Source organism: Nuphar pumila, chromosome 2, assembly GCF_984573655.1.
Source record: "Nuphar pumila chromosome 2, dmNupPumi1.hap1.1, whole genome shotgun sequence".
NCBI lineage: Eukaryota > Viridiplantae > Streptophyta > Magnoliopsida > Nymphaeales > Nymphaeaceae > Nuphar > Nuphar pumila.
Genome location: NC_143250.1, coordinates 40819799 through 40841403, shown reverse-complemented (window position 1 = coordinate 40841403; position 21605 = coordinate 40819799). Strand labels below are relative to the sequence as shown.

Genomic DNA, 21605 nt, shown 5'->3' with positions numbered 1-21605 from the left:
ATGTTGGGGATCCCTCTCATGTCTTCTTTACCCTTTTACTTTACTTTATTTAGAGTTTCCATTCATTGGCCAGAACACTGTGTGCACATGCAAACAAACTTATTTTATGGCATAATAATGTAAATGCTCTTGATACTAAGTATTTAATCAATTTTATCAATCTTTAATTATTCCACAATACAATAACTAAGTTGTTTGTGGCTAAATTTACTTCTACTGCCATGGTTTGATGTTAGGTGTATGATATACTGTCATGGTTTGATGTTAGGTTTTATACGTTAATCTCATATTTTTTAGAATAATCTCATATATTTTAATTTCTTTTAGTTAATCTCATATATTTTCCAGTTATGTAATCAATTTTTTAGTTACTTTTATATGTTAATCTCATATTTTTTAGAATAATCTCATATATTTTAACTTTTATAGGTTAATCCCATATATTTTAACTTTTGTAGGCTAATCTCATATATTTTTTAGTTATGTAATCAGGTTTTAGTTACTTTTATATGTTAATCTTATATTTTTTAGTACTTATTTGACATTTTCTATTTCTTATTGGTTGTCAATTTCATCAATAACGCATTTCTTTATTTATTTGTATTTTTAGATATTTTTTTATAATTTTTTAAAAGTTTTCAAAAAAAATTTTTGAGGCTTACGCTTTACGCCTCAAGGCTTACGCCTCGCCTCGGTTTTTGGTTGAGCGCCTCGCTACGCCTCAACGCTTTTCACAACACTGGCTAGTACTTTATTTTGGCTTTCAAAAAGATGGACCTACATTTGGAATTTAGGGCAACAGATGGGCCCCTATTTGAAAATTTCCCAATATTGGATCTGAAAATACATAGCTGAATTGAAGACAGGTATTGTCAATCAGGCACAAATATCCAACCTCTATCCCACCTGTTCTCAGCGCTAATAGAGAGCAACTATAAAAGTTTTGGCAAATAGTGAGCAACTGCCATACCTGGCAAAGCCCCTGAATGCAATTGAAACTGAATGTGAAAACTCAATAGAAAATCGACAGTTTATATTAATATTTGAAAGGAAAGACAATATTTACACACACACGCACAGAGACTCTGGCTTGCACACATACACATGCATACCTGTCACAGGGACACGTTAATTTCTTCACGTCTTGTAAGACCCGAGGTTTTTCTGAGAAAATCTTTCTGATAAGATGGAAATTTATAATGTGTTGCATAAATATAATATATGAATTGTTGTACTTCAGTGACGGAAATTCCTTGTGTGACTGCAAGAATTTCTCGTAATTTATGCATACTTGACTACGCGAGACTTAAATCGTGTAAGTAGAATGTAAATAGTGATTTAAGGAAATTCTGGACGAATTAACTTCTGAAAATTTAAGGGTAAGTCCATAATATATGTATTTAGTTTGTCCCCGAATTTGGGACTCAAACGGCGAAAAACACCGTCAGTGCATGTGAATTACTAAAAATACATATCGATAGTACGAGAGTCGTAACGAGAGCATTTCTCGCAAACGATGAAAAATGTTTCAAAGGAGCTTTGAACATTGCATGTCAATTAAGAATTTGAAAATGAAAATATGACGTGAGAGGGAGTTAATTTTTATTTAATGAGTATTTTACGTTTTGGATCTGGAGTCCGCCCAGACCCATGGGGCGACCCAGACCCATTGGGTGGCCTTCTATGTGAACGTTTTTGGTCCTAGAGGACCAGCTGGTCAATGGTTGACCAACTGGACGCTGGCAGCATGGTAAGATTTCCAGAACTTTTAGAATCCTAGTCGTGGGTTGGCCAAGTGGGCGGCAACCCATGGCAATTTTGAAAGATCTTAAGTGCAGCCTAAATGGCGCACTTCCATTAGCTGGAAAGGGTGGCAGCCTTGGGGCTCCCCTTGTAATTTCTCCCAAACCTTAATGGCTTTTACAAAACCTGTTGGATGGCGTTTTTAAAAACCTTTCTGAAAGATTTGAAAAGAGGAATTCGGTTGGTGGAGTGGGCGGCTATAGGGGGCGTGAAGCCATCCCAGCCCTTCATCCCTTCTAAAAAAATCCTGGCCCTTCATTCTAAAACCCAAGGCATTAATGCCTTGGAGAAAGGAAGAGAAAGCCCTAAGTGGGTCTCTCTCTCTCTCTCTCCCCCAAACCGTGGGGCGTGTTTTTTTTTTTTTTTTTTTTTGGGGGGGGGGGGGCAAGCGCCATTTTTTGTGGAAGCCCAGAAGCTTATCACCCGAAGTTTCCTCTACGGCAGTTGAAAGCCTCGGAGGTGAGGTTTTGACTATCTTCCGTTTTGCATGTTTTCGTTTTTCTATCAAAAGATGTATATGCTTATATCCTCCTTATAGCATGAAATTGGATTCCTAGTATGCATTTTATGTTAAGCATATAGGTTTTTCGTTTTGGTGGATTAGATATATACTAACTCGTGTTGCATGCTTGTGTTACGATTTTGAGAATGCTCCTCTCTTTCCCTTTCATCGTTTTGGAGTTCGGATTCTTTGCTTTTCCATTTGACGTTTTGGGGTCTTGAGTGTGGTCTGCCTGTATTGCGACCACCATTCATGGTGGAAGGATGGAAACAACGCTGCCATCATCTATATTTTTTTTGTACTTGCATGATAGTTTGGGCTCGTTCATAGCCAAACTGTCACCCCTTTCTCTCTCTTTTCGGTTTGTCTCAGTCTGGACCAAGTTGGTTCAGACTGGACTTTGGGCACCCCTGGTCTGTGCACAGGGCCCAGACAGGGTTAGGGTGGCCATCGACGTGCCCAGGCCAACGACCGAGTGCTGGACACGCACTCGGTTGGCACTGTGACGCCGGCACCTGGTGGCAGGCGCTCCTTTCAGCGCCCTGCCTCCCCCTTTTCGTTTGGTGTGACCAGCACCCTTGCTGGTCTGGACATCTCTGTCCAGACTAGTGTTCAGGACCCGAGCACGAACTCAGGCATGTACCAGGCCTGAGTCAGGCGGCTGCAGCACCTGAACCGAATCTGGTTCAGGTGGTGCGCTTAGGTGCCAGTGTGCATGCAAGTCTGGACCGAATGTCCAGACTTGCTGTCGGCTTTTTGGGGACCACCTGGTCTAATGGCGTGGGTCTGGATCAGGGTTACCGGAAGCGCCTACCTAAAAGGGGAAGCGCGCTTCCGAAGCGTGGGGGGAAGCGTCCCCCTTTTTTGGGAAGTGCGCTTCCCTTTAATGGGGGACGTGTTTCCCTTTAATGGGGGACGCGCTTCCCTTTAATGGGAAGCGTGCTTCCCATCACGCTTCCCCCTCGCTTTCCCCTCGCTTCCCCCACGCTTCCCTTGTTTTTTTCAATTTTTTTGTATTTTTTATTTTTTATTTTTATTTTTTTTCGCTTCCCCTCGCTTCCGAGACGCTTCCTAGGTCACTTCCCGGATCGGTCCTAAGTGGTCCCACGCTTCCCCGCTTCCTAAAATTTTGAAAGTGCCTCGCTTCCCGCTCCCGCTTCCCGTATCGCTTCCTGCTCCCGCTTCCTCAACTGGCAACCATGGTCTGGATCTCTGTCCGGACCACTAGGTCGCTAAGACCTACGTGCCAGCAGCACCCTACGTGGGATGGGAGGCATCATTCTCGAGCTACGCCTAGTTGTGCGATTGCGGTAAATTGTCAGCAGTCGTGACGGTGTAGTTTCGGTTTCGCTGCCGTAGTGGGGCCTTGGCGCAACCCTGTGTATGAGGTTGCCGAAGCAGTTGGAGGCAGCAGGCTGCCGACATCTGTCATTGTCATATTTCGGACTCCCCCATGTCGTGGCCCCAATGGCCGATTGGGGTGGGTTTCGCAAGACATGGCATGACCACCTTTGCCGCGTCACTTTTGGCACGTGTTTCCACTTGTTACCATGGAAGTATAAATAAATATTTCTCATATGTATGATAACTCTCCACTTGCACTTTAGGTCACCGACGTGCGTTATTGTCAACTTATTACTTTTACGCTATGGAGTGGCTTTTAAAATACTTGTGTCATATTAATATGTAATGTTACGATACAAAGAACGGTAAGGAAGCCACTTGCGTACCACATAGTTGGCAATCCACGCAATTATGTGGTTGGCAACATACATGAAGCAGGTAAAAATCTTATGCAATGTAACGATGCAAAGATTAGCAAGAAAACCATTGGCGTAGTGCTCTCGCACTTAGTCGGAATTATTTGAATGCACTGGTTCGACAATTCAGACACTATGTTTCCCATTAGGTGTCTATGCCACGTGACACTTACACATTTTCTCGATACACATAACTTTTGGTTGCGCGGGTTATGATAATTCTCGAATTTCAAGATAGCTTGGGAAAATGGCATGTGACTATGATTGAGTACGTGTTAGACATGTCAATAATTTGTGTAACCGTGTCATAGAACTCCTTGGCGGGTTATCTTGGGTGATAGACCCACCTCGTGAGTCGAGCTCACCAATGATAGCAACGTGATGTCATGTATTTCTAGAGAGGCCTTATTTTGGGCTAGTCAATTGACGAAATACTCCTCGTTGCAATTTAGCGCTATTCCCACTGCTTACCACAGCTACGCTTGGTACCTCTCTTCAGATATACTAAACTGTACCACTATAATGCAGATACACGTATGCATGCAAGGTTTGTTCGTTCTGCTCTAATTACAGTTAAGATCCACTTTGTTGTTACTTTGGTTTAACATCTTGTGATGGCGGGCTCCCATATGTTAGAGTTATATAGTGTATACGTTGTTTACACATCTCGTAGAGACGCCCTACCATGGCAAAATGTTTCTTATCGTCTCATCATGGTGCACATTGTTTCGTACTGTTCATTCCTAGTTCTCGTACTTGTCACAACTTGCATATATATGCCCACTTGTACCTATGCACAGTTCACAGTACTTTACCGGTTCTGCATGATATATTCACTTGTGTTGTTACTATGGTTAATTATGTTCTTTGATGCATATCATGTTATAAATGCTATGAATTGTGGAATGGATTGTCGTGGTTGATTTCTCACCAGCTCGCAAGAGTACTTACCTCGTTTTATGAGGATGCAGGTGTTTTACTTCTCGTAATGAGATGGAGCTCGATGTGCGGCAGAGGACTGAACCCACACTTTTAGAACGTCAAAGATCTTGGCAGTTGGTTTTTGCAAAAAGAGAAATCTTGTATCATCTTGTAAAATGTGGTTAATAAAATGTTTCATCTTGTTGTTCTCTGTAACCAGCCCAAAATTTCCACTTGTTTTTCCCTTTTGGTTTTTTCGCTTCGCACAATGTATTTCAAAAAAATAATTTACCCTAAAAATCTAAAGGATTTCCCAAGTTGGGATTCTGAGGTGTTACATGTCTCATATAACATGGACAAGAAATTCATTACAACACACACAACTAATTATCCCTCCCCATCTCTCTCACCATAACTGCTCCCAACTTATTCAATATCACAAAAATACCCCCTCTCACCGGAATACCTCAACTTTTTAAATATCACAAAAATCATATTTAATCTATCATGAACTTTCAAATATGGTACAAAGAAATATTCACACACACATATATGTATATATGTGTGTGTCTCCGTGTCCTAATTTGTATAAAATTGACAAATTTGTGTCCTGTACATGAAGCACGTAGACGTACATACTTGTATCTTTGTGACATAGATGTGTGTGTGTGCAGGCACACATGAGAAACACATATAAACTGCACAATAACATGGAATAGCATGGCTGCAAAAACAATCTAATTTAAACCAGAGAAGGCCTATGCAACGATAGAGTAATACGATATAATACGGAAGGAAAAAATAATCAAAATAGAGAACCTTCCAGTGAATTAAAACAGCTCGCCGACTGCGTGCTAGTCTTCCTATTGCAAGAAGATCATTGATGCAGTCAAGAAACTTGTTCACCAAAGAATCCAAAATGATTCTTGTATCTGCCTCTCCATCCATTGACTTATCATTCAGCATTTTTAGATGAACATCTACAGGCAAAAAACTAGCAGATAATGCCCCCAGAACATCAGTCAATGCTTCATGTGCAGCTAGCTGAACTTCTGCTCCAGTCTAGATAAGATTACAATGGAAAATAACAAAGTAATCACATGGTTAGTAATCTGAATATAAAACTAATAATAAATGCAGAAATAAAATGCAGTTTATAAACATACCTCGGTGTCAGGAGGCAATAATGTAATCACCTTCCAAGTGTAACTCCATAAAAATTCAACTGCCGAACCAACCAGGGCATCTTCTGAGCAACCACACAATGCCACTACTGAAGTGACAGCCTTTATAGATATAATCTAAAAAAAAGAGAGAGAGACATAATAAAACTATGAAGAAACATCCGAAGAGAAAAGACTGAACATGCAAATATCAAGCATAACATCATAATGAAAATCTAACGACAATTTCCTAATTTAGAAACTTCTTCTGAAGCACTTTAAATAGATTTATTTTTGTGTGTTTTCTAACTTTTGATATGATTGTGTGAACTTTCCGCAATTACAAAGATTTTACTAAAGAAACAGATATTTCTGAAGTCTTCCAAAAAAATGCCTGACCAAGATCATGTCTGATAGAATAAACCTAGTAATTTCCTACAAAAAGAACCACCATGTTAACAAAATGTCTGGAAAATAAAAATTGCACCCACTCTCAAACCATGTAAGATATAATAAAAAGTAAACAATATGTTGCCTTTACATGCATGAAGAGTCTATAAGTATAAAAAAAGTGATAATACAAGAAGATAGAGTGCTGCAATCCCATAGTATTATGCAAAATAGAGGGGCAAAAAGAGCAACAGCTCCTGGAAGCACAATAAAGCGTAAGTTATATTCCCTAAGTTCGGCAGTGGAGTGAAAACCAAATATGTTAACTTAAATGATCATTTAAGTCCAAATGCCTCTTACAAGAGCATGTAAATACAGAACTACATTTTGAAGAGATCATTATTTCTGAAAGGCCAACTATTCACCATTGAATGTCTGCCTGAGCACTGAAATTCTATCATGACTTTGGTTTGCATACAAAAGTATATTTAGCCCCCTCCAAACCCCTCGTTGGATTCTATCATGGACAATCCAAGAAAAGTCATTTAATGAAGTCAATGCTCCATCCAATGCTTATGGTGCAATGAACAAAAATCGTCAAGGATGAACCATGAATATGTAGTCCTTTGTAACTCAAAATGAAAAGAGACAGTTAAAGATCAATATAAACATGTGGATTGAGGATGAATGCCAAAAACATCAAGATAATAGAACAGGACTCAGTGAGAGTACATGTGAAAGATGCAAGAAATATATAGTACTCGGCATTAAAAGAAATCAAATCTTTGGTAATGGCAAGATATTAGATCATAGTACCAATGTTGTAAAAATTGTGATGGGAGGCGTAAATCATCACCATGAGAGCCACCAACCAAAACCCATACAGTCATACTAGACAAGACACTCAATCGAGTTCCCATGCACTCCATCCATGGTTTAGACAGTATAGTGCAACAACTATAGCACCCATTGCCTGATTCCAACAATCCATATGTTCATGCCTCACGGATGAACTGCCATTCACTTGCCACTCCAGCACCCTCTATGTTGCACCTAAGCAAGAAGAACATGAATCGTCGTCACACTAAGGGTGTCTCATATAGGTGTCTTAGACGGCAATCAACTGTTTCATATAGCACCTTCTGTGTCACTTAAGGAATTCAACAATCTATTGGAAATCAACTCCATTATGCTCATCAAGGGTCGTTCCCTCGCTACCAGAACTTGACAATCAACTTTTCGTTGCTGCTAAAACTCTCCAAATCACACAGCTGCCACCATGAAGTGCTACAAACTTGCTGATCTCATTGCTTGTTGCACTATCATGTCCTTGAAGTTGAGCACATGCTTGACAGCATGTGGGCAGTGATGGAACTTGGAACAAGGAATCAAGTGAAAAAATAGCATCACTCAGTGGAAAACATGTTGTTGGAAAGGCTGTGTGTAGTGTTGATTATAGATAGATAGTGACATGCATTGGTAGCATAGTGTGCAGTAAGCAATGACATCGACAGGTTCATGTCAATGCTGGAGGCACAGACATGAAAAGCATGCAATAAATCAGTTGCAAGATGGCAGAAAGAAGTGTGTCAAAATAAGGGTTTGGTGATGTTTGGATTGATTCCAAGTGACAGGTTTGCAGCAAAAGGGGTGCAATCTCAATTTGTTTGAAAGATTCTTACAAAAGAAACCTTGCCAAACATGACACTTGAAATAGATGCTTCCACTAGATAAGAAGGTGCACCAGCGAGAGATGAGAACTTAAGGCTTTATAGGTTTGTTGGATAAGCTTAAGCACCACATGCTGGCCACTGAAAAACACAAGCACGTGACAGCACACCATGTGTTAAATTATGTACATTAATCATATAATGTAATATATATATTTTATATATATATGGTAATACATATACATATATTAATATATATGTATATGTATCTACTCAAATATATATATAAAATATATATTTATTTTGTCATAAGGGTAGTTTAGTCTTTTCCCTATTTTTGCGCACATTCACTTTTCGGATGTGACTGTAATTATTTTTCTTTTATTTTTATTTTTCTTTTTGTTCTTTTTATTTCTTTTTGGATGTGTACCTAAAAGGTACCTTGGGGGGGCCACCAACATAGTCGTTGGGCCCTCTCCAACGGTCACATTTGTGACCGTTGGAGGGGCTCCAACGACTATGGGTGGAGCCCCTCCAAGGCCCCCTTTAGTGATGTTATAAATAGGGGTTCTCCCCTTTGTATTTCTCCATGGCTTTGAGTCAAAGCCCAAGTTCTCAATAAATTGATTCCATTATTTTATGCCTTTGTGCATTTGTGAGTTATTTGTGGGTTGTGCTTTTTGTGCACAAGTGTTCTAAAGTGTTCTTATTGTGCTTTCGTGGTGGGTTCAATATCAAGAATATTAAGGTCTTGATATTAGTATCTTGTTGGAGATACTTTCACAGCTACCACTGCACCTTGTTAGTGCATATCAACCAATGTTTTCACTCAAAGACGCATCTATTCAACCTAATGCCACATTCTAACGTTATTCACTTGTTAGTGCATGGAAGTTTTCTCAATAGTCAACTCATGACAGAACGGCCGGTCAGAAATTGAACAGATGGTGCAACCCAATGTTGATGGTAACCCCTGCCATTTTTCTGTTGTTAGGAGTCGAGAAAATGACTGGCAAACCCATAGGATTTTGATGGAATTTCCGATTGTTTTTCAGCCACCCAACAGCCAAATGAGTTAGAATGCTTCCAACCATATCCAACAGAACTTCCGGCCGCTTTCCCATTGTTGGGTGCACACACACACACACACATGCACAGAAGGTATATATTAGGCTTCAAATAATATCTGCAAATTAGAAAATGAATAATGAGACACAATATATATATATATTACATTTTTGCCCCTGCCGCACCCCCGCACCCGGGTTTTTTGGAAGTGCCGAATCCCCGCACCCGCACCCATGTGACATAGATGCATTCCATAGTTGCAAAATTTAGCTTTCCAATGAAATAGTCAGCCAAGGCCTACGATATCCCACAATATGACATGGCTTGCTCAGTTGTCATGACCTTTCATTTTTTCTTTATGGACAATGTCCTGTTAAAGGTTAAAGAAGCCTAACAACAACACCGCCTATAAGGAGGTTCAAAGTCCTGAAGCTTGTTTTCTCATCCACATTGAAATGAATGAAAAAGACAGGGTCCAGATCCATAATCAGTAGGCCTGTTATATATAGTTTTCTTCAGTCTCCAGAAACTTTCTGGAGCTCTATGTAACATCAATTCTTAAAGTTCCAACCATTTACTTTGAATAGAAAATTTTGACAAGAAAACTTATAGAAGAGTCTATATTACCAGAAGAGTCATGCAAGCGCTAAATCCAAATTCTCAAACAAATGTGAGAAAAAAAGTTCACCATCCATGACAAGGAAGGAATAAGATGAAAGCATCACATAATAGAAAAATTATTATGACATTCATTTTCCCTGAAATAACTTCATGGTGTATCAGTATATGAAAAGAACAAAACCAGATGTTCCCTACATTCAATCAGTCAGAAATTACAAATAGTAACTCACAGCCTGAAGCAGGGTTGTAGATGAAAAAGTTGCCAATCTCCGTTGACTAGGGCCTCCAAGCTTTCCCATTACAGAACCAGGCAAGGGCCCACCTTGTAACATATTGCAGGACCATAATATGATAGATTCTGATTTTGCTAAAGAAACAAGCTCCTCCTACAGATAGAAAGCAGCAAATTTATTTTACTATAAGTAATATTTGACAAAGTGGTTACTATTACTTCAGCAACAACAAAAAAAGGATTTTCCCAATACATTCGTACCAATATATGAAGGAATGCTTCAGAGGATTTTTCAAAACAATAACAAATTGAATGAAACACCACTCCCATAGTTGCACAGTTATTGCATGTTTTTTCCTTGGTCTTCATTTTTGCACTGTGACAAGCCATCTTCTTTTGATAGGTTTGGCATTCTTGAATCAAGCTGATGACAAGAAGAAGAAACTTGCTACAGTTCCATTGCATATGTTGGTTCTGTTGGATGATGGTCAAACCATACTTTCGGACAAACTGCAAAATAATATAGTCAAGAAGTTAAAATTTACACAAACAGAAAACCCAGACTGTAAGCTCAGCCTTAGATAACAATAATGATAACCAAGCCGGTACAACAAGTAAAGATCATTCAGATTCTATACATTTGATGTAATTCTATAGAAACTAATAACTTTTTAAAAATCATAGTTTCAAGAAGAATGAAGGGAAAACTTTAGAACTCAGAGAGAGAGAGAGAGAGGTTTGACCAGTGTTGTTAAAAACGTGCCTCAAGGCTCAAAAAGCACGCCTCGGCTCAAGGCGAAGGCCTTTGTGCCTTGAGGCGTAGGCTTGAAACGCAATACCCTTGAGGCGTGCGCCTCATAGGCCTTGAGGCGCACGCCTTGAGGCGAGGCACGCCTCGGACTGAGGCGTACCCGCCTCGATTTATTTGGTCAAATGAGGGTCAAAACCCTCATTCGACCAAAAAAATAAGGCTTAAACAAAGCCCTACCTACTCCTTTTATGTGTTTTGATTTTTTTTCTCAAAGCCTTCTCTCCCTCACGGCAGCCTTCTCTCCCTCACGGCTCTCACAAGCTCACAACATTCTCTCTCGCGTGGTGGAGCCCCGAAACAGGTATGGATTTTTTTTGCTCTCTTGTTCTCCTCCTCTTCTTATTATCTCTTCTCTCGTCTCTCGCGCGATACAAAAAAATGCACAGATGCACAGATTTTGTCTCTCTTTTTGCCGTAGTTCATGCACAGAAATGCATTCAACTATTCTAATTTATTCTTTTTGTTTTCAGTTAATGTGTTCTGCGTTTTCAATACACCTCTGAATGTGCTCTGCGTTTTCAAGATGCTTCCGCGTATGTTTTGCGTTTTCAATATACATCCAAAGGTGTTCTGCGTTTTCAATACACCTCTGAATGTGCTCGGCATTCTCAATATGCATCTGAAAATAAAAGAAAAACAAAAGATTAGAAACCTGCGCACTTTGCTATGAGGCGTGATTTTATTTATTTTTGTCCGGATGATTCTGTGCCAAATACATTCTGTTGTGTTTCTGCTAGGGGTCCTGCGTTTTCTTTTATGTACAGAAACCTGGTGTTACATTAAAAAATGTTTGTGTTTTATGTTTCATTAGATGGTTAATTTTTTTGTATGTTAATGGATACGATCACTGCAGCTGCGTGTTTTTGCTTTTGCTGGAAATCTGCAAATACACTTGATATGCATTTCCAGCATTGGGGAAAATTTTGATACACGTGTTTGACAGTGAAAAAGATATAATATGTTGAAATCGTGGTATCTACGTGTTTTTGTTTTTAATGAAAATCTGCAAATACACCTGATATGCATTTCCAGCATTGGGGAAAATTTTGATACGCGTGTTTGACAGTGAAAAAGATATAATATGTTGAAATTGCAGTATCTACGTGTTTTTGTTGTTAATGAAAATCTGCAAATACACCTGATATGCATTACCAGCCTAGGGAAAATTTTTGATATGCGGATTTGACATTGAGGAAAAAAATATATAATAAGTTGAAATCCCTACATCTGCGTGTTTTGCTTCTGATGATAATCTGCAAGTCTATCTGATATGCCTTTCCAGCATTAAAAAAAAAATTATAGACTTAATAATCTGATATGTGTGTTTGATAAAAAGAATAATTACGTAGAAATCCCTACTTTGCATGTTTTTGGTTTTGATGAATTTTTGTATTAAGGATATTGACAGAAATTTATTTATGTTAAGTTCCATAACAGGATATAGATGTATTAAGCCTAATGACAGTTTTGAATTTCTGTATTGAGCACATTGACAGAAAGTGATCTATGTGTTAAGTTCCAGAGCAGTTTTGATTCTTTTTAGAAAAGAATAATTCGTTTGTTTTTTGTCCACAAGGATGCTTACTGATATTCTATGTTGCAGTTCATATTTTTTCCGTATTTATTTGAGATTTTTTATTTTTTGTTGGTTGTTGCTTCATCAATAAAGCATTTCTTATTTATTTATAATTTTAGATAATTTTTATAGTCTTTTTTAAGTTTTAATAAAAAAAATTTTTGAGGCTTACGCTTTGCGCCTCGAGGCTTACGCCTCGCCTCAGATTTTGGTGGAGCACCTCGCTACGCCTCAACGCTTTTCACAACACGGGGTTTGACAGAGACTCCATTTTCTTTCTGCTGCACACAATGACATGCAGCATGTCTGATGTCAGACGAAGCATGACATTTGACGCAGACCAAATGAATAGTTTTCCCACCAGCACAAGCATGCCATCACACAGGTCTAGGTAAGGATACTTTTTTTCAAACAAATAGGTCTTAAACATCTACTTAAGATAAATAAATAAACCAGCATCACGAAGTAACTGAAAGATAGATGACAAAATAAAGATGTGCCAAACAGTAAAGAGCTGGAGAATACATACTGAAAATATATGTTCCAATTGGCTCTCTTTTGACACAATGAGGAAGAGCATCCTGGCCCATCTCTGTGCCTCTGACTTCCACACGCTTAGGTCCTCATCATCAAATGTAACCAAACTGTGAGAAGAATGATTTGAAATAAATTTTTCAGGGAAGTCATATAACTTCTTCAGGAGAGATGTTTCAATGCAGGAAGATGCAAAACTGTCTTGAGAAAGCCAATAGTGAACCTTTTCCCTCAAAGATCCTGTGTTTACGTAAGTACATGGAAATTTTGTTAAAGTCCACCATGAAGAAGACAAGAAGCAAAGCCACTCTTTTTGTGATAGAGCATTGAGAGTCAAAGGATACCACACATCTAACAGATAGAATTTTCAAAATCATAAAAGCACATGGGAGAAAAAATAAGGACAATGTACCTCACAGGAAAATAAAATGCAAATTTAAATGTTACTGGTAAATGAGTAGGACTGTAGGCTATGTCACATGGGTGCAGGTGCAGGTGCTGGTGCGAGGGTGCGGCACTTTCAAAAACCATGGGTGGGGGGTGTGGCAAAAAATAAAAATAAAATATCTATATATACATATATAAGGGGGGTCCAAGGTTCCCCTGGTGCGGGTCCCTAGGGGGGCAGCCCCCCCCCCCCAAGAATTTTTTTTAAAATTCTGCATCCCATTTCGTAGGGCAAAATTTTAAAAAAAATGGACCAAAATGACCCTGGGTGCGTTGACCGCACCTAGGGTCGGGTTGACCGCACCGGGTGCCGCACCTGCACCCGCGCCGCATCGGGTGCAGCACCTGTCTGGCTGAATCCCTGTGACATAGACTGTAGGAGATAAAAGTATGGCCATAATATATCAATGTAAAGTCCACCCAAATTATTTTACCCATAATAATTTTCAAAATACCATATGGTACCTTATATTAATTGGTGCAACCAAGTTAATTTCACTAATTCTAAGAATGTAAGTTACATGTGTCAATTTTGGGAGTATAAAAATTAAACAAATTTTGCTTTTCAAATATACAAGAATACTGTTATCCACCGATGTGAGTCACCACCATGGCATCAATATCACCCTTGTATGTGTGTTTGCATGTGTGCACCTTTTGCTGTTGGGTTTTCTCAATGGTCTAATGTGCCATAAAATTGTTAAATATGTAGAACATTAGCCATGATACTAAATACTACATATTCATGAAGATGCATTAACATTTTATCAAACTGGAAAAAGAGTAGGAGACATATGGGTGCATTACTAAATAAGGTACATATGGCTTATGTTTTCCCTATTATTTTTTTGCTTAACACAATTTTTGTGTTTACTTTCCATATACATGTTACTGGTACTTTAAACATACCACGATGTTCTCTGAGAATACAAATGATAACTGTTATTTCTTGTAACAATCTGACCTCAAAAGAGATCTGATTTTTGCATTTCCTAAGAACATATCATAATTATTATGGGTGCTTTTCTTAAGGGCATATTTGCATGCCCGGGAAGAAGGGTCCCAACAGAACCCCATGCAAGCTCTCCTTCCATGGAAAATGGCTCCACCTCCTTTCCCCAAAGAAAATGTTTCCATGAGGGCCAGTTTCCACACACAATGCAGCACCCATGTTTGTGGTGATTGGCCTACTGGCACCCTTTTCACTTCTGAGGCACACAAATGCCCACTGAAAAGAACAATGCATTAGTTTCTAGCACTATCCCAACTCGGACGCTGACAACTTAGGCAAAAACATATACAGAAATATCTCCAGTTGGCCTATAGAAAGTTCAAAGTTGTCCTATAAAGGACAAATTTCGCAAATCAAATCCTTTTCAGCAATTCATGTTAAAGTTAAAGTAGAACAAGGAAACAAAAAAACTTACAAAAAATGCAGGGGAGGGTTTGGAGGAGAGTTTTTCTTTTAATTATCACTATATTGTTGTTATTCTAGTTCTACATACAGACGAAGAAGAAGAACCAAAGGCATGAATTACCCCATTAGAGAGCACTTATGAAAATTGGGCAGTTAGATGAGAAAAGAGAAATTACAGAAAGAAGAGGACATGGAGAAAGAAAGATAGGCCTTTCCACAATATTCTACCTCAAAGCCAGCCCAGCAGCTAGATTTCACTTTTGTGCTTCTCAACAATTCAGAATAGCTGGATTTTGCTTTTCAATCTCATAATTGTCATAATTCTAGAAATAATATTCTGGAACTGAACTACCTTAGTAAAAGTTTGTGATTTTCCATAGTTCATTCAAGATAATGTTCATGTTCTGCATTGGGACTTTCAAGCATTTAATGCTATTCATATGCTACCATGATCTAAACTTTTGCTGGAAGTGGTACATATAGAAAAGTAGCATTAGTTCTTTTGCAAGATTTTAACTGGTCAATGTATACTTTGGCTACTACATTATCATTTATATAGTGTCTTAACGACCCCAACTAACCCTCGTAAAAATAGTGAATTTTTTTTAAAACAATCACGAAAACAAACCCAAGGATCTGGGGCCTCAGAGATTTAATATATCAAACCACAACAGACTATGCATTGAATCAAAGAAGAATAACTCAAACTTTATTAATCAATAAATAAAAGTCAAATAAACTGAGACAGTAAAAATCGTCTATAACATAAATGAGTCACTCTGTCAGAGAACCCAAAACCCAGAAACCAGTCACACAAGGTTCGCAGTCTCCAGCTAGCAAGTCAAGATATTAGTGAGCATCCGAACCTGTAAAACAATTTTATAAAAACAGGTAATATAACGACCCCAACTCCGACCCGTTAAAAAGTGACAATTTTTTTTTAAATAATTGCGGAAACATTCCTAGAGACCAAGCGCCTTACAGTCGTAATCACATTCATAACCACAAGGACATTACCATTACTGAAGACAATCTAATTTTATTTAATAAAATATAAAATGTTAAGAGATATGAACATGAACAATAATAAGAACAAGATTCTAAAGTAGAGCCCCTCTGTCCTAACAGAATACTGTCTGGCAGTCATATAGCCTTCGTAGCACTCTAGAGTAGCAAGCTCCATCACTGAGTCTCAACAACTGTGAAAAAACACAAGTAGGGTGTCAAAATGCGAGATTCTGTGTACGAATCCCTCTATTAACTCAAATAAGAATAAAAGAATATAAATGAGATTCATGCAGTATATTAGAGAAAATGTAGCAACTATCTCATGCTTCAATTGATTATTTATGCATTCTAAGAACAAGAATTATGTAACAGGAGACATCACATTCCAAAGACCAATAAAATTGCATGAGCTAATGCAGAACAGCTATGTCACATGGGTGCGGGTGCGGGTGCGGGTGCGGGCGCGGGTGCGGGTGTGGGTGTGGGGATTCGGCACTTCCAAAAAACCCGGGTGCGGGGGTGCGGCGAGGCAAAAATGTAAAAATATATATATATATAAGGGGGCTGGGGGTTCCCCCGACGTGGGTTTTTTCAAATTTCATTTTATATACAGTTGCACGATAGCGCACCCATCTCGTCAGGAGAACAGTGAATACTACTAGCCAGCAAGGCTACCACCATCATTATCATTTATTATGGAGAGAGAAAATCTTTTATGAAAAAGAAGGATCAGCAAGGCTACCACCATCATTATCATTTATTATGGAGAGAGAAAATCCTTTACTAAAAAGAAGGATCAGGATTGAAAAGGCAGGAGCAGCAGCAGCTGTGAGCAGAATTTTTTTTAAAAAAAATTCCGCAGCCCATTTCATAGGGCAAAATTTAAAAAAAAATACAAAAAAAATGGACCTAAATGATCCTGGGTGCGGTCAACGCACCCAGGATCGGGTTGACCGCACCCGCGTCGAGACGCGTCGACGCGGTTGCGGCACCCTGCTAGCTGAATCCCTGTGACATAGCAGAAGAGTAATATGCATGGATTCAATGCTCATGCATGAATAACTTATTAAGTTATTATCAGAGTTTTCTTTATATATGTATGTCCCTATTAAATGCACACATTTTTGTTCCTCTTTTTATTACCATAACCCGCGAATACTCAAAACAGGTAAATGATTCTCGAGTTCAAGTTAGATCCTCAGTTGTAGCTTAACACACAAATTAGTATTTTAATACTGATTTTCCTACTTGGCCCTCGACCGACTGCAGGATTCAGCATCAGTCATCGGAACATTAGAATTCAGCATCTAATGTCGGGACATTAGGAAAATCAGCATTCACTAATGTCACTTTCTTGGTATACCAATGGCCACAGATGTATCTACACACCACCCCCAGGCAAAGTAACAGAATCGCCCTAAAATCGTAGACGGGAGGTGAACCACTTAGTTGGGTTCAGGGGCAAAATCGCACACAGAGTTTTAGTATCCTCACGGTTCTCCAAAAGTGTAGTACAGGATTTCCACACTAAAGAAGGGACATCCAGGAGAACATTAATTACATTGTTTTCTCATTTATCTTTTTAGTTAAAATAATGCTTTATTTAAGTTCTTTGTTTTGCAATTTAGCATTTTGGGATGAAGGCGTAGTTGTTGTTGTTGTTGTTGTTTTGCAATTTAGAATGCAAAAGCCAAACATTCGTTTCGCATTTCAACATTCAAAACTCATCACGGGACCACGGCCCGTTATCACATAAAACAGTGCAATTCGTTTAAAAACACTAAGTTGATTTTTGCGATGCATAGACTAAACATGGAACAACACATGTTAAAGGCTCACACGGCCTACGGTGATCCATTTCGACCACCTATGTATCCAAGGCAAAAACCATAATGAGCATGCCACTTATGAAATCATTCAATATACACTCAAATGCACATTCATTTTTATTAAACAAGGTTATATATGAATAAGTCAATCTCTCATGTATATGATCACATGATACAAAAATACAACTTGCATTTTCGTGATTTTTCTCATGATTATGCACTAATCCATGTGATTAGGTAAGTGCCATAACAAAAATTCAATTTTCATAGTGTACATTTTCATTTCATGCATATGTATGTAGACATCACTTTAAATGTCAAAAGTATGCATAACTAACATGCCCTTGCCATTTTGCAAGCTCGGGGTACGACACTCATACCTATAGAGGCCATACCATTGCTACCCGCACACGGGACAACATTGGTAGATATAGTATCACCTTCAAATGTTTTCATGACATATGCAGAACAGCTCAGTAAATGTCATGTAAAAATCTGCACATGTATGTTCATGCAAAACTGCATAGAATGTATGTCTATGTCTATACATTTTCTTGCATGATACTAAACTTTTTAACATATATCAATCTAGAAATAACATGAGTCCCTCATTCATGCAAATCTGAACTTTTATATCATAAGCATGTGTAATACGTATAAATCTGGACAATGATAATACATTAAAGCAGAATCTTATACATGCTTAAATTTGTACATTTGTGTGCACAGGCTAAGTGTTTATCCCATCAAAAAGCTAAACATATAACAAGGAAAATTTGAATGTTTTAACCTGTGAAAATCAGCATGTGAATGTTTAACATGCATAAATCTGGAAACATTAACAAGCAGCCAAATATGTATATATGTATATATATATATATATTTTGAAAATAGTGGCTCGGCCCAGCCTACTCAGGTCGACTGGCAACTAAAAATTTTCAAAAATAAATTTTGCAATGCATAAATAAAATTAACAATAAGTAGAGTCACACCTGCTCCTGGCCTACATGGTCCGCAGTGGCTGACCACCAACATATCTCAAAGGTAATTTATGCATATTTTACAAATTTTCAATGAGCATGGAACAAACCTTGTTTCAAAACATATTCACAATGCACATTCAAACACACAAATGAATGCACATGAAACCAAATGCATACACATGCGAACAGATGCTTGTAACACGCATTATCATGATCAATCACATGCATAAACACCCAAACATGCACATGAACATATTTATCCAAACATCAAAATAAACTTCAGATTCATGTGTATGATATGCATATTTGTAATATGATATTTGACTACATGAGCATGTACAGCCAATAAATAGATAAGCCTGCAACCCACATGAATGTCAACTTATACACGACAAACCTATTCAATTTACATAGCATGAAACTTAGCAAAGTTTGGTCAACTTTAAATATTTTTTGGACTTGGCAAATCTGATCAGATTGCAAACCCAGCACACTAGCAAATCTGGTCAGATTGCAAGCACAACACACATTGACAAATCTGATCAGGTTGCAAGCACAACACATATTGGCAACTCTGATCAAATTGCACGTACACACACATTGGCAAATCTGATCAGGTTACAAGAACAACACACATCGGCAAATCTAATCAGATTGCTCACTCTCAGCACACTAGCAAATCTAATCAGATTGCAAGCGCACAGCACATCTGTCAATCTGATCAAATTGCACACACACGACACATCGGCAGTCTGATAAAATTGCATATGCATACACACATCTGCAGTCTAATCAGATTGCACATACATACACACATCGACAGTCTGATCAGATTGCATAGCAAAATACATTGGCAAATCTGATCAGATTGTACACACAAATACATATCGGCAGATCTGATAACCGTATAAAAAAATAACATATGGCAAGTCTGATAACAGCATCAAGAATAACATATGGCAAATCTGATCACAATATCAAAAATAATATATAGCAAGTCTGATAACGGCATCAAAAATAACATATGGCAAGTCAGATCATGGTATCAAAAATAATATATGGCAAGTCTGATCAAACTACACATGCACATAACATACTAGCAAGTCTGATCAAACTGATCCTCTCTTTTTTTTTCTTTTCTCGCTTTCCTTCTCTCTCTCCCCCACACGAGTTTGGGACTCTCTCTCTCTGACTCTCTCCCTCTTTCTCTCTAGAATACGTTTTTCAATAGAGAGAGGAGACCAATCCGCTTTTTATATGTTTTCTGAAGTTTTATCTTTTTTATTTTAATATTTTTATTTTTTTATTTTAATTATATCTTATCTAGAAGGGGGCAGTGTCTCCTCTAGATAGCATGGCATAAGTAGGGTTCTACATTATCCTCTAAATTATTCTTTTTATTAATTATTTTATTTTATTTATTATTTAATTATTAATATAATATTCTGGGAATATTCCAGAGGGTGTCGGCCCCCTCTGGAAGTCTCCCTAGAGTAGAGTTCTACTCCAGGTGGAACTCTACCTACCCATATTAAATTTTAAATTGATTTTAAAGTTTTAAATTGGCCATGGATGGATTTTTGATCCTGATCTGGATCCAAGATCCAAATCCGTATGAATCCTACCTGGACCAAATCCTAGTTAATATGAATCATGGTCTGGCTCCAAATCTATATTAACTTGGATCAAACGGAGTGGATCAAGTCCGATCCAATCCAGAAAAAGGCAAAAATAGAGAGGTCATTTTTGAAAAACGTGATTTTTAGGCCAATCGTAACTCGATTTCAGAAAAACATGGCACCAACATGCTCAAAATTAAGGTGCATCTAACGGTATACATACCTGATTTTTGCCTCCAAATTTCACTTGGATTTAACCTAAATTTCACTCAAATTTTGCTCGAATTTGAAGGCTAAAAACAAAAAAATTCTCAAAATATAATTGGCGCATCTAAGCCTTGTCAGTGGGCCCTGGGCCACGCCCAGACCCTGCTGGTGTCACCTATTTTTAAATATATTTTCCATGATTTTTATCATTTTAATTAAAAATTTAATTAAAAATTCATATTTTTTGAATTTAAAATGCATGGAAAAATACGCGGTATTACAGTGTCTTTCACAACATTCACAGCAAGAGTCTAATCATTTGCCATGCAGATCAAGTTGCACATAGGAGGTATTATCTGCCATTTTAAATTGCTAAGTTGCATCAAAATATTGATGATTCGGAGCAGACATCATTCTTAGCTAATTGTGACAAATATTAATCAGGTTAGATCAAGAATTGCTAGGTTTTATTATTCAACTTCTAGTCTAGCCTTTCTGTTTAACTGCTGCAACTGTCTGTACTGTTATATGATTTGTCAGTACACTTGTTTTGAGCCTTAAGTTCAACCAGTTTGTCATTTGTCGGTACACTTGGTAGTTGATAACTTGGTACTTGAGCTTCAATTACTAAGGTTTTCATCAAAAAAATCATAACTACAAAAATAATGGAGGGTATGCTAAAAGGCAACTTCAGAAGCTCTGAAATCTTCCATACCTCTAGCAGAAGCCATATTTAATATTTCGAACATGTGCACATGGTTCAGATTAAGTTGATGAAAATTTGAAGCTAGAAATTGCACTTTTTCATTATTTTATGCATTTTCTTAAGCAATTCTGGTCACATTTCCCCCATACAGCCTGCATTCTCTCAACTATAATCATCTTGATTAGAAGTGGCTTTGTCATCTCAACTTCTCCATTCTTTCCCTATTGTCCTCTGATTTTCATATTAGTAAATCATTTTTCAGAGATGAACAAATTCCTTGCATGATCCTGGACCCAAATAATATTTAAATAGTAAATTGCCAAACAAACCAAATCCTT

The 21605-nt window shown here is 38.0% G+C and overlaps 1 protein-coding gene across 2 annotated transcripts in view; it reads right to left on the bottom strand.

Annotated features, from left to right (window-relative positions):
• LOC149845324 (tRNA/rRNA methyltransferase (SpoU) family protein) overlaps positions 1-21605 on the bottom strand; it is a 208494-nt gene that overhangs the window by 129896 nt on the left and 56993 nt on the right. For both annotated transcript variants that reach the window (XM_089995694.1, XM_089995695.1), the window contains exons 12-16: positions 13047-13291; positions 10392-10640; positions 10129-10284; positions 6153-6287; positions 5806-6048 (exon numbers count right to left, since the gene is read on the bottom strand). In XM_089995694.1, coding sequence (XP_089851820.1) covers positions 5806-6048; positions 6153-6287; positions 10129-10284; positions 10392-10640; positions 13047-13291 — 1028 coding nt within the window. The remainder of the gene's footprint in view (positions 1-5805; positions 6049-6152; positions 6288-10128; positions 10285-10391; positions 10641-13046; positions 13292-21605) is intronic.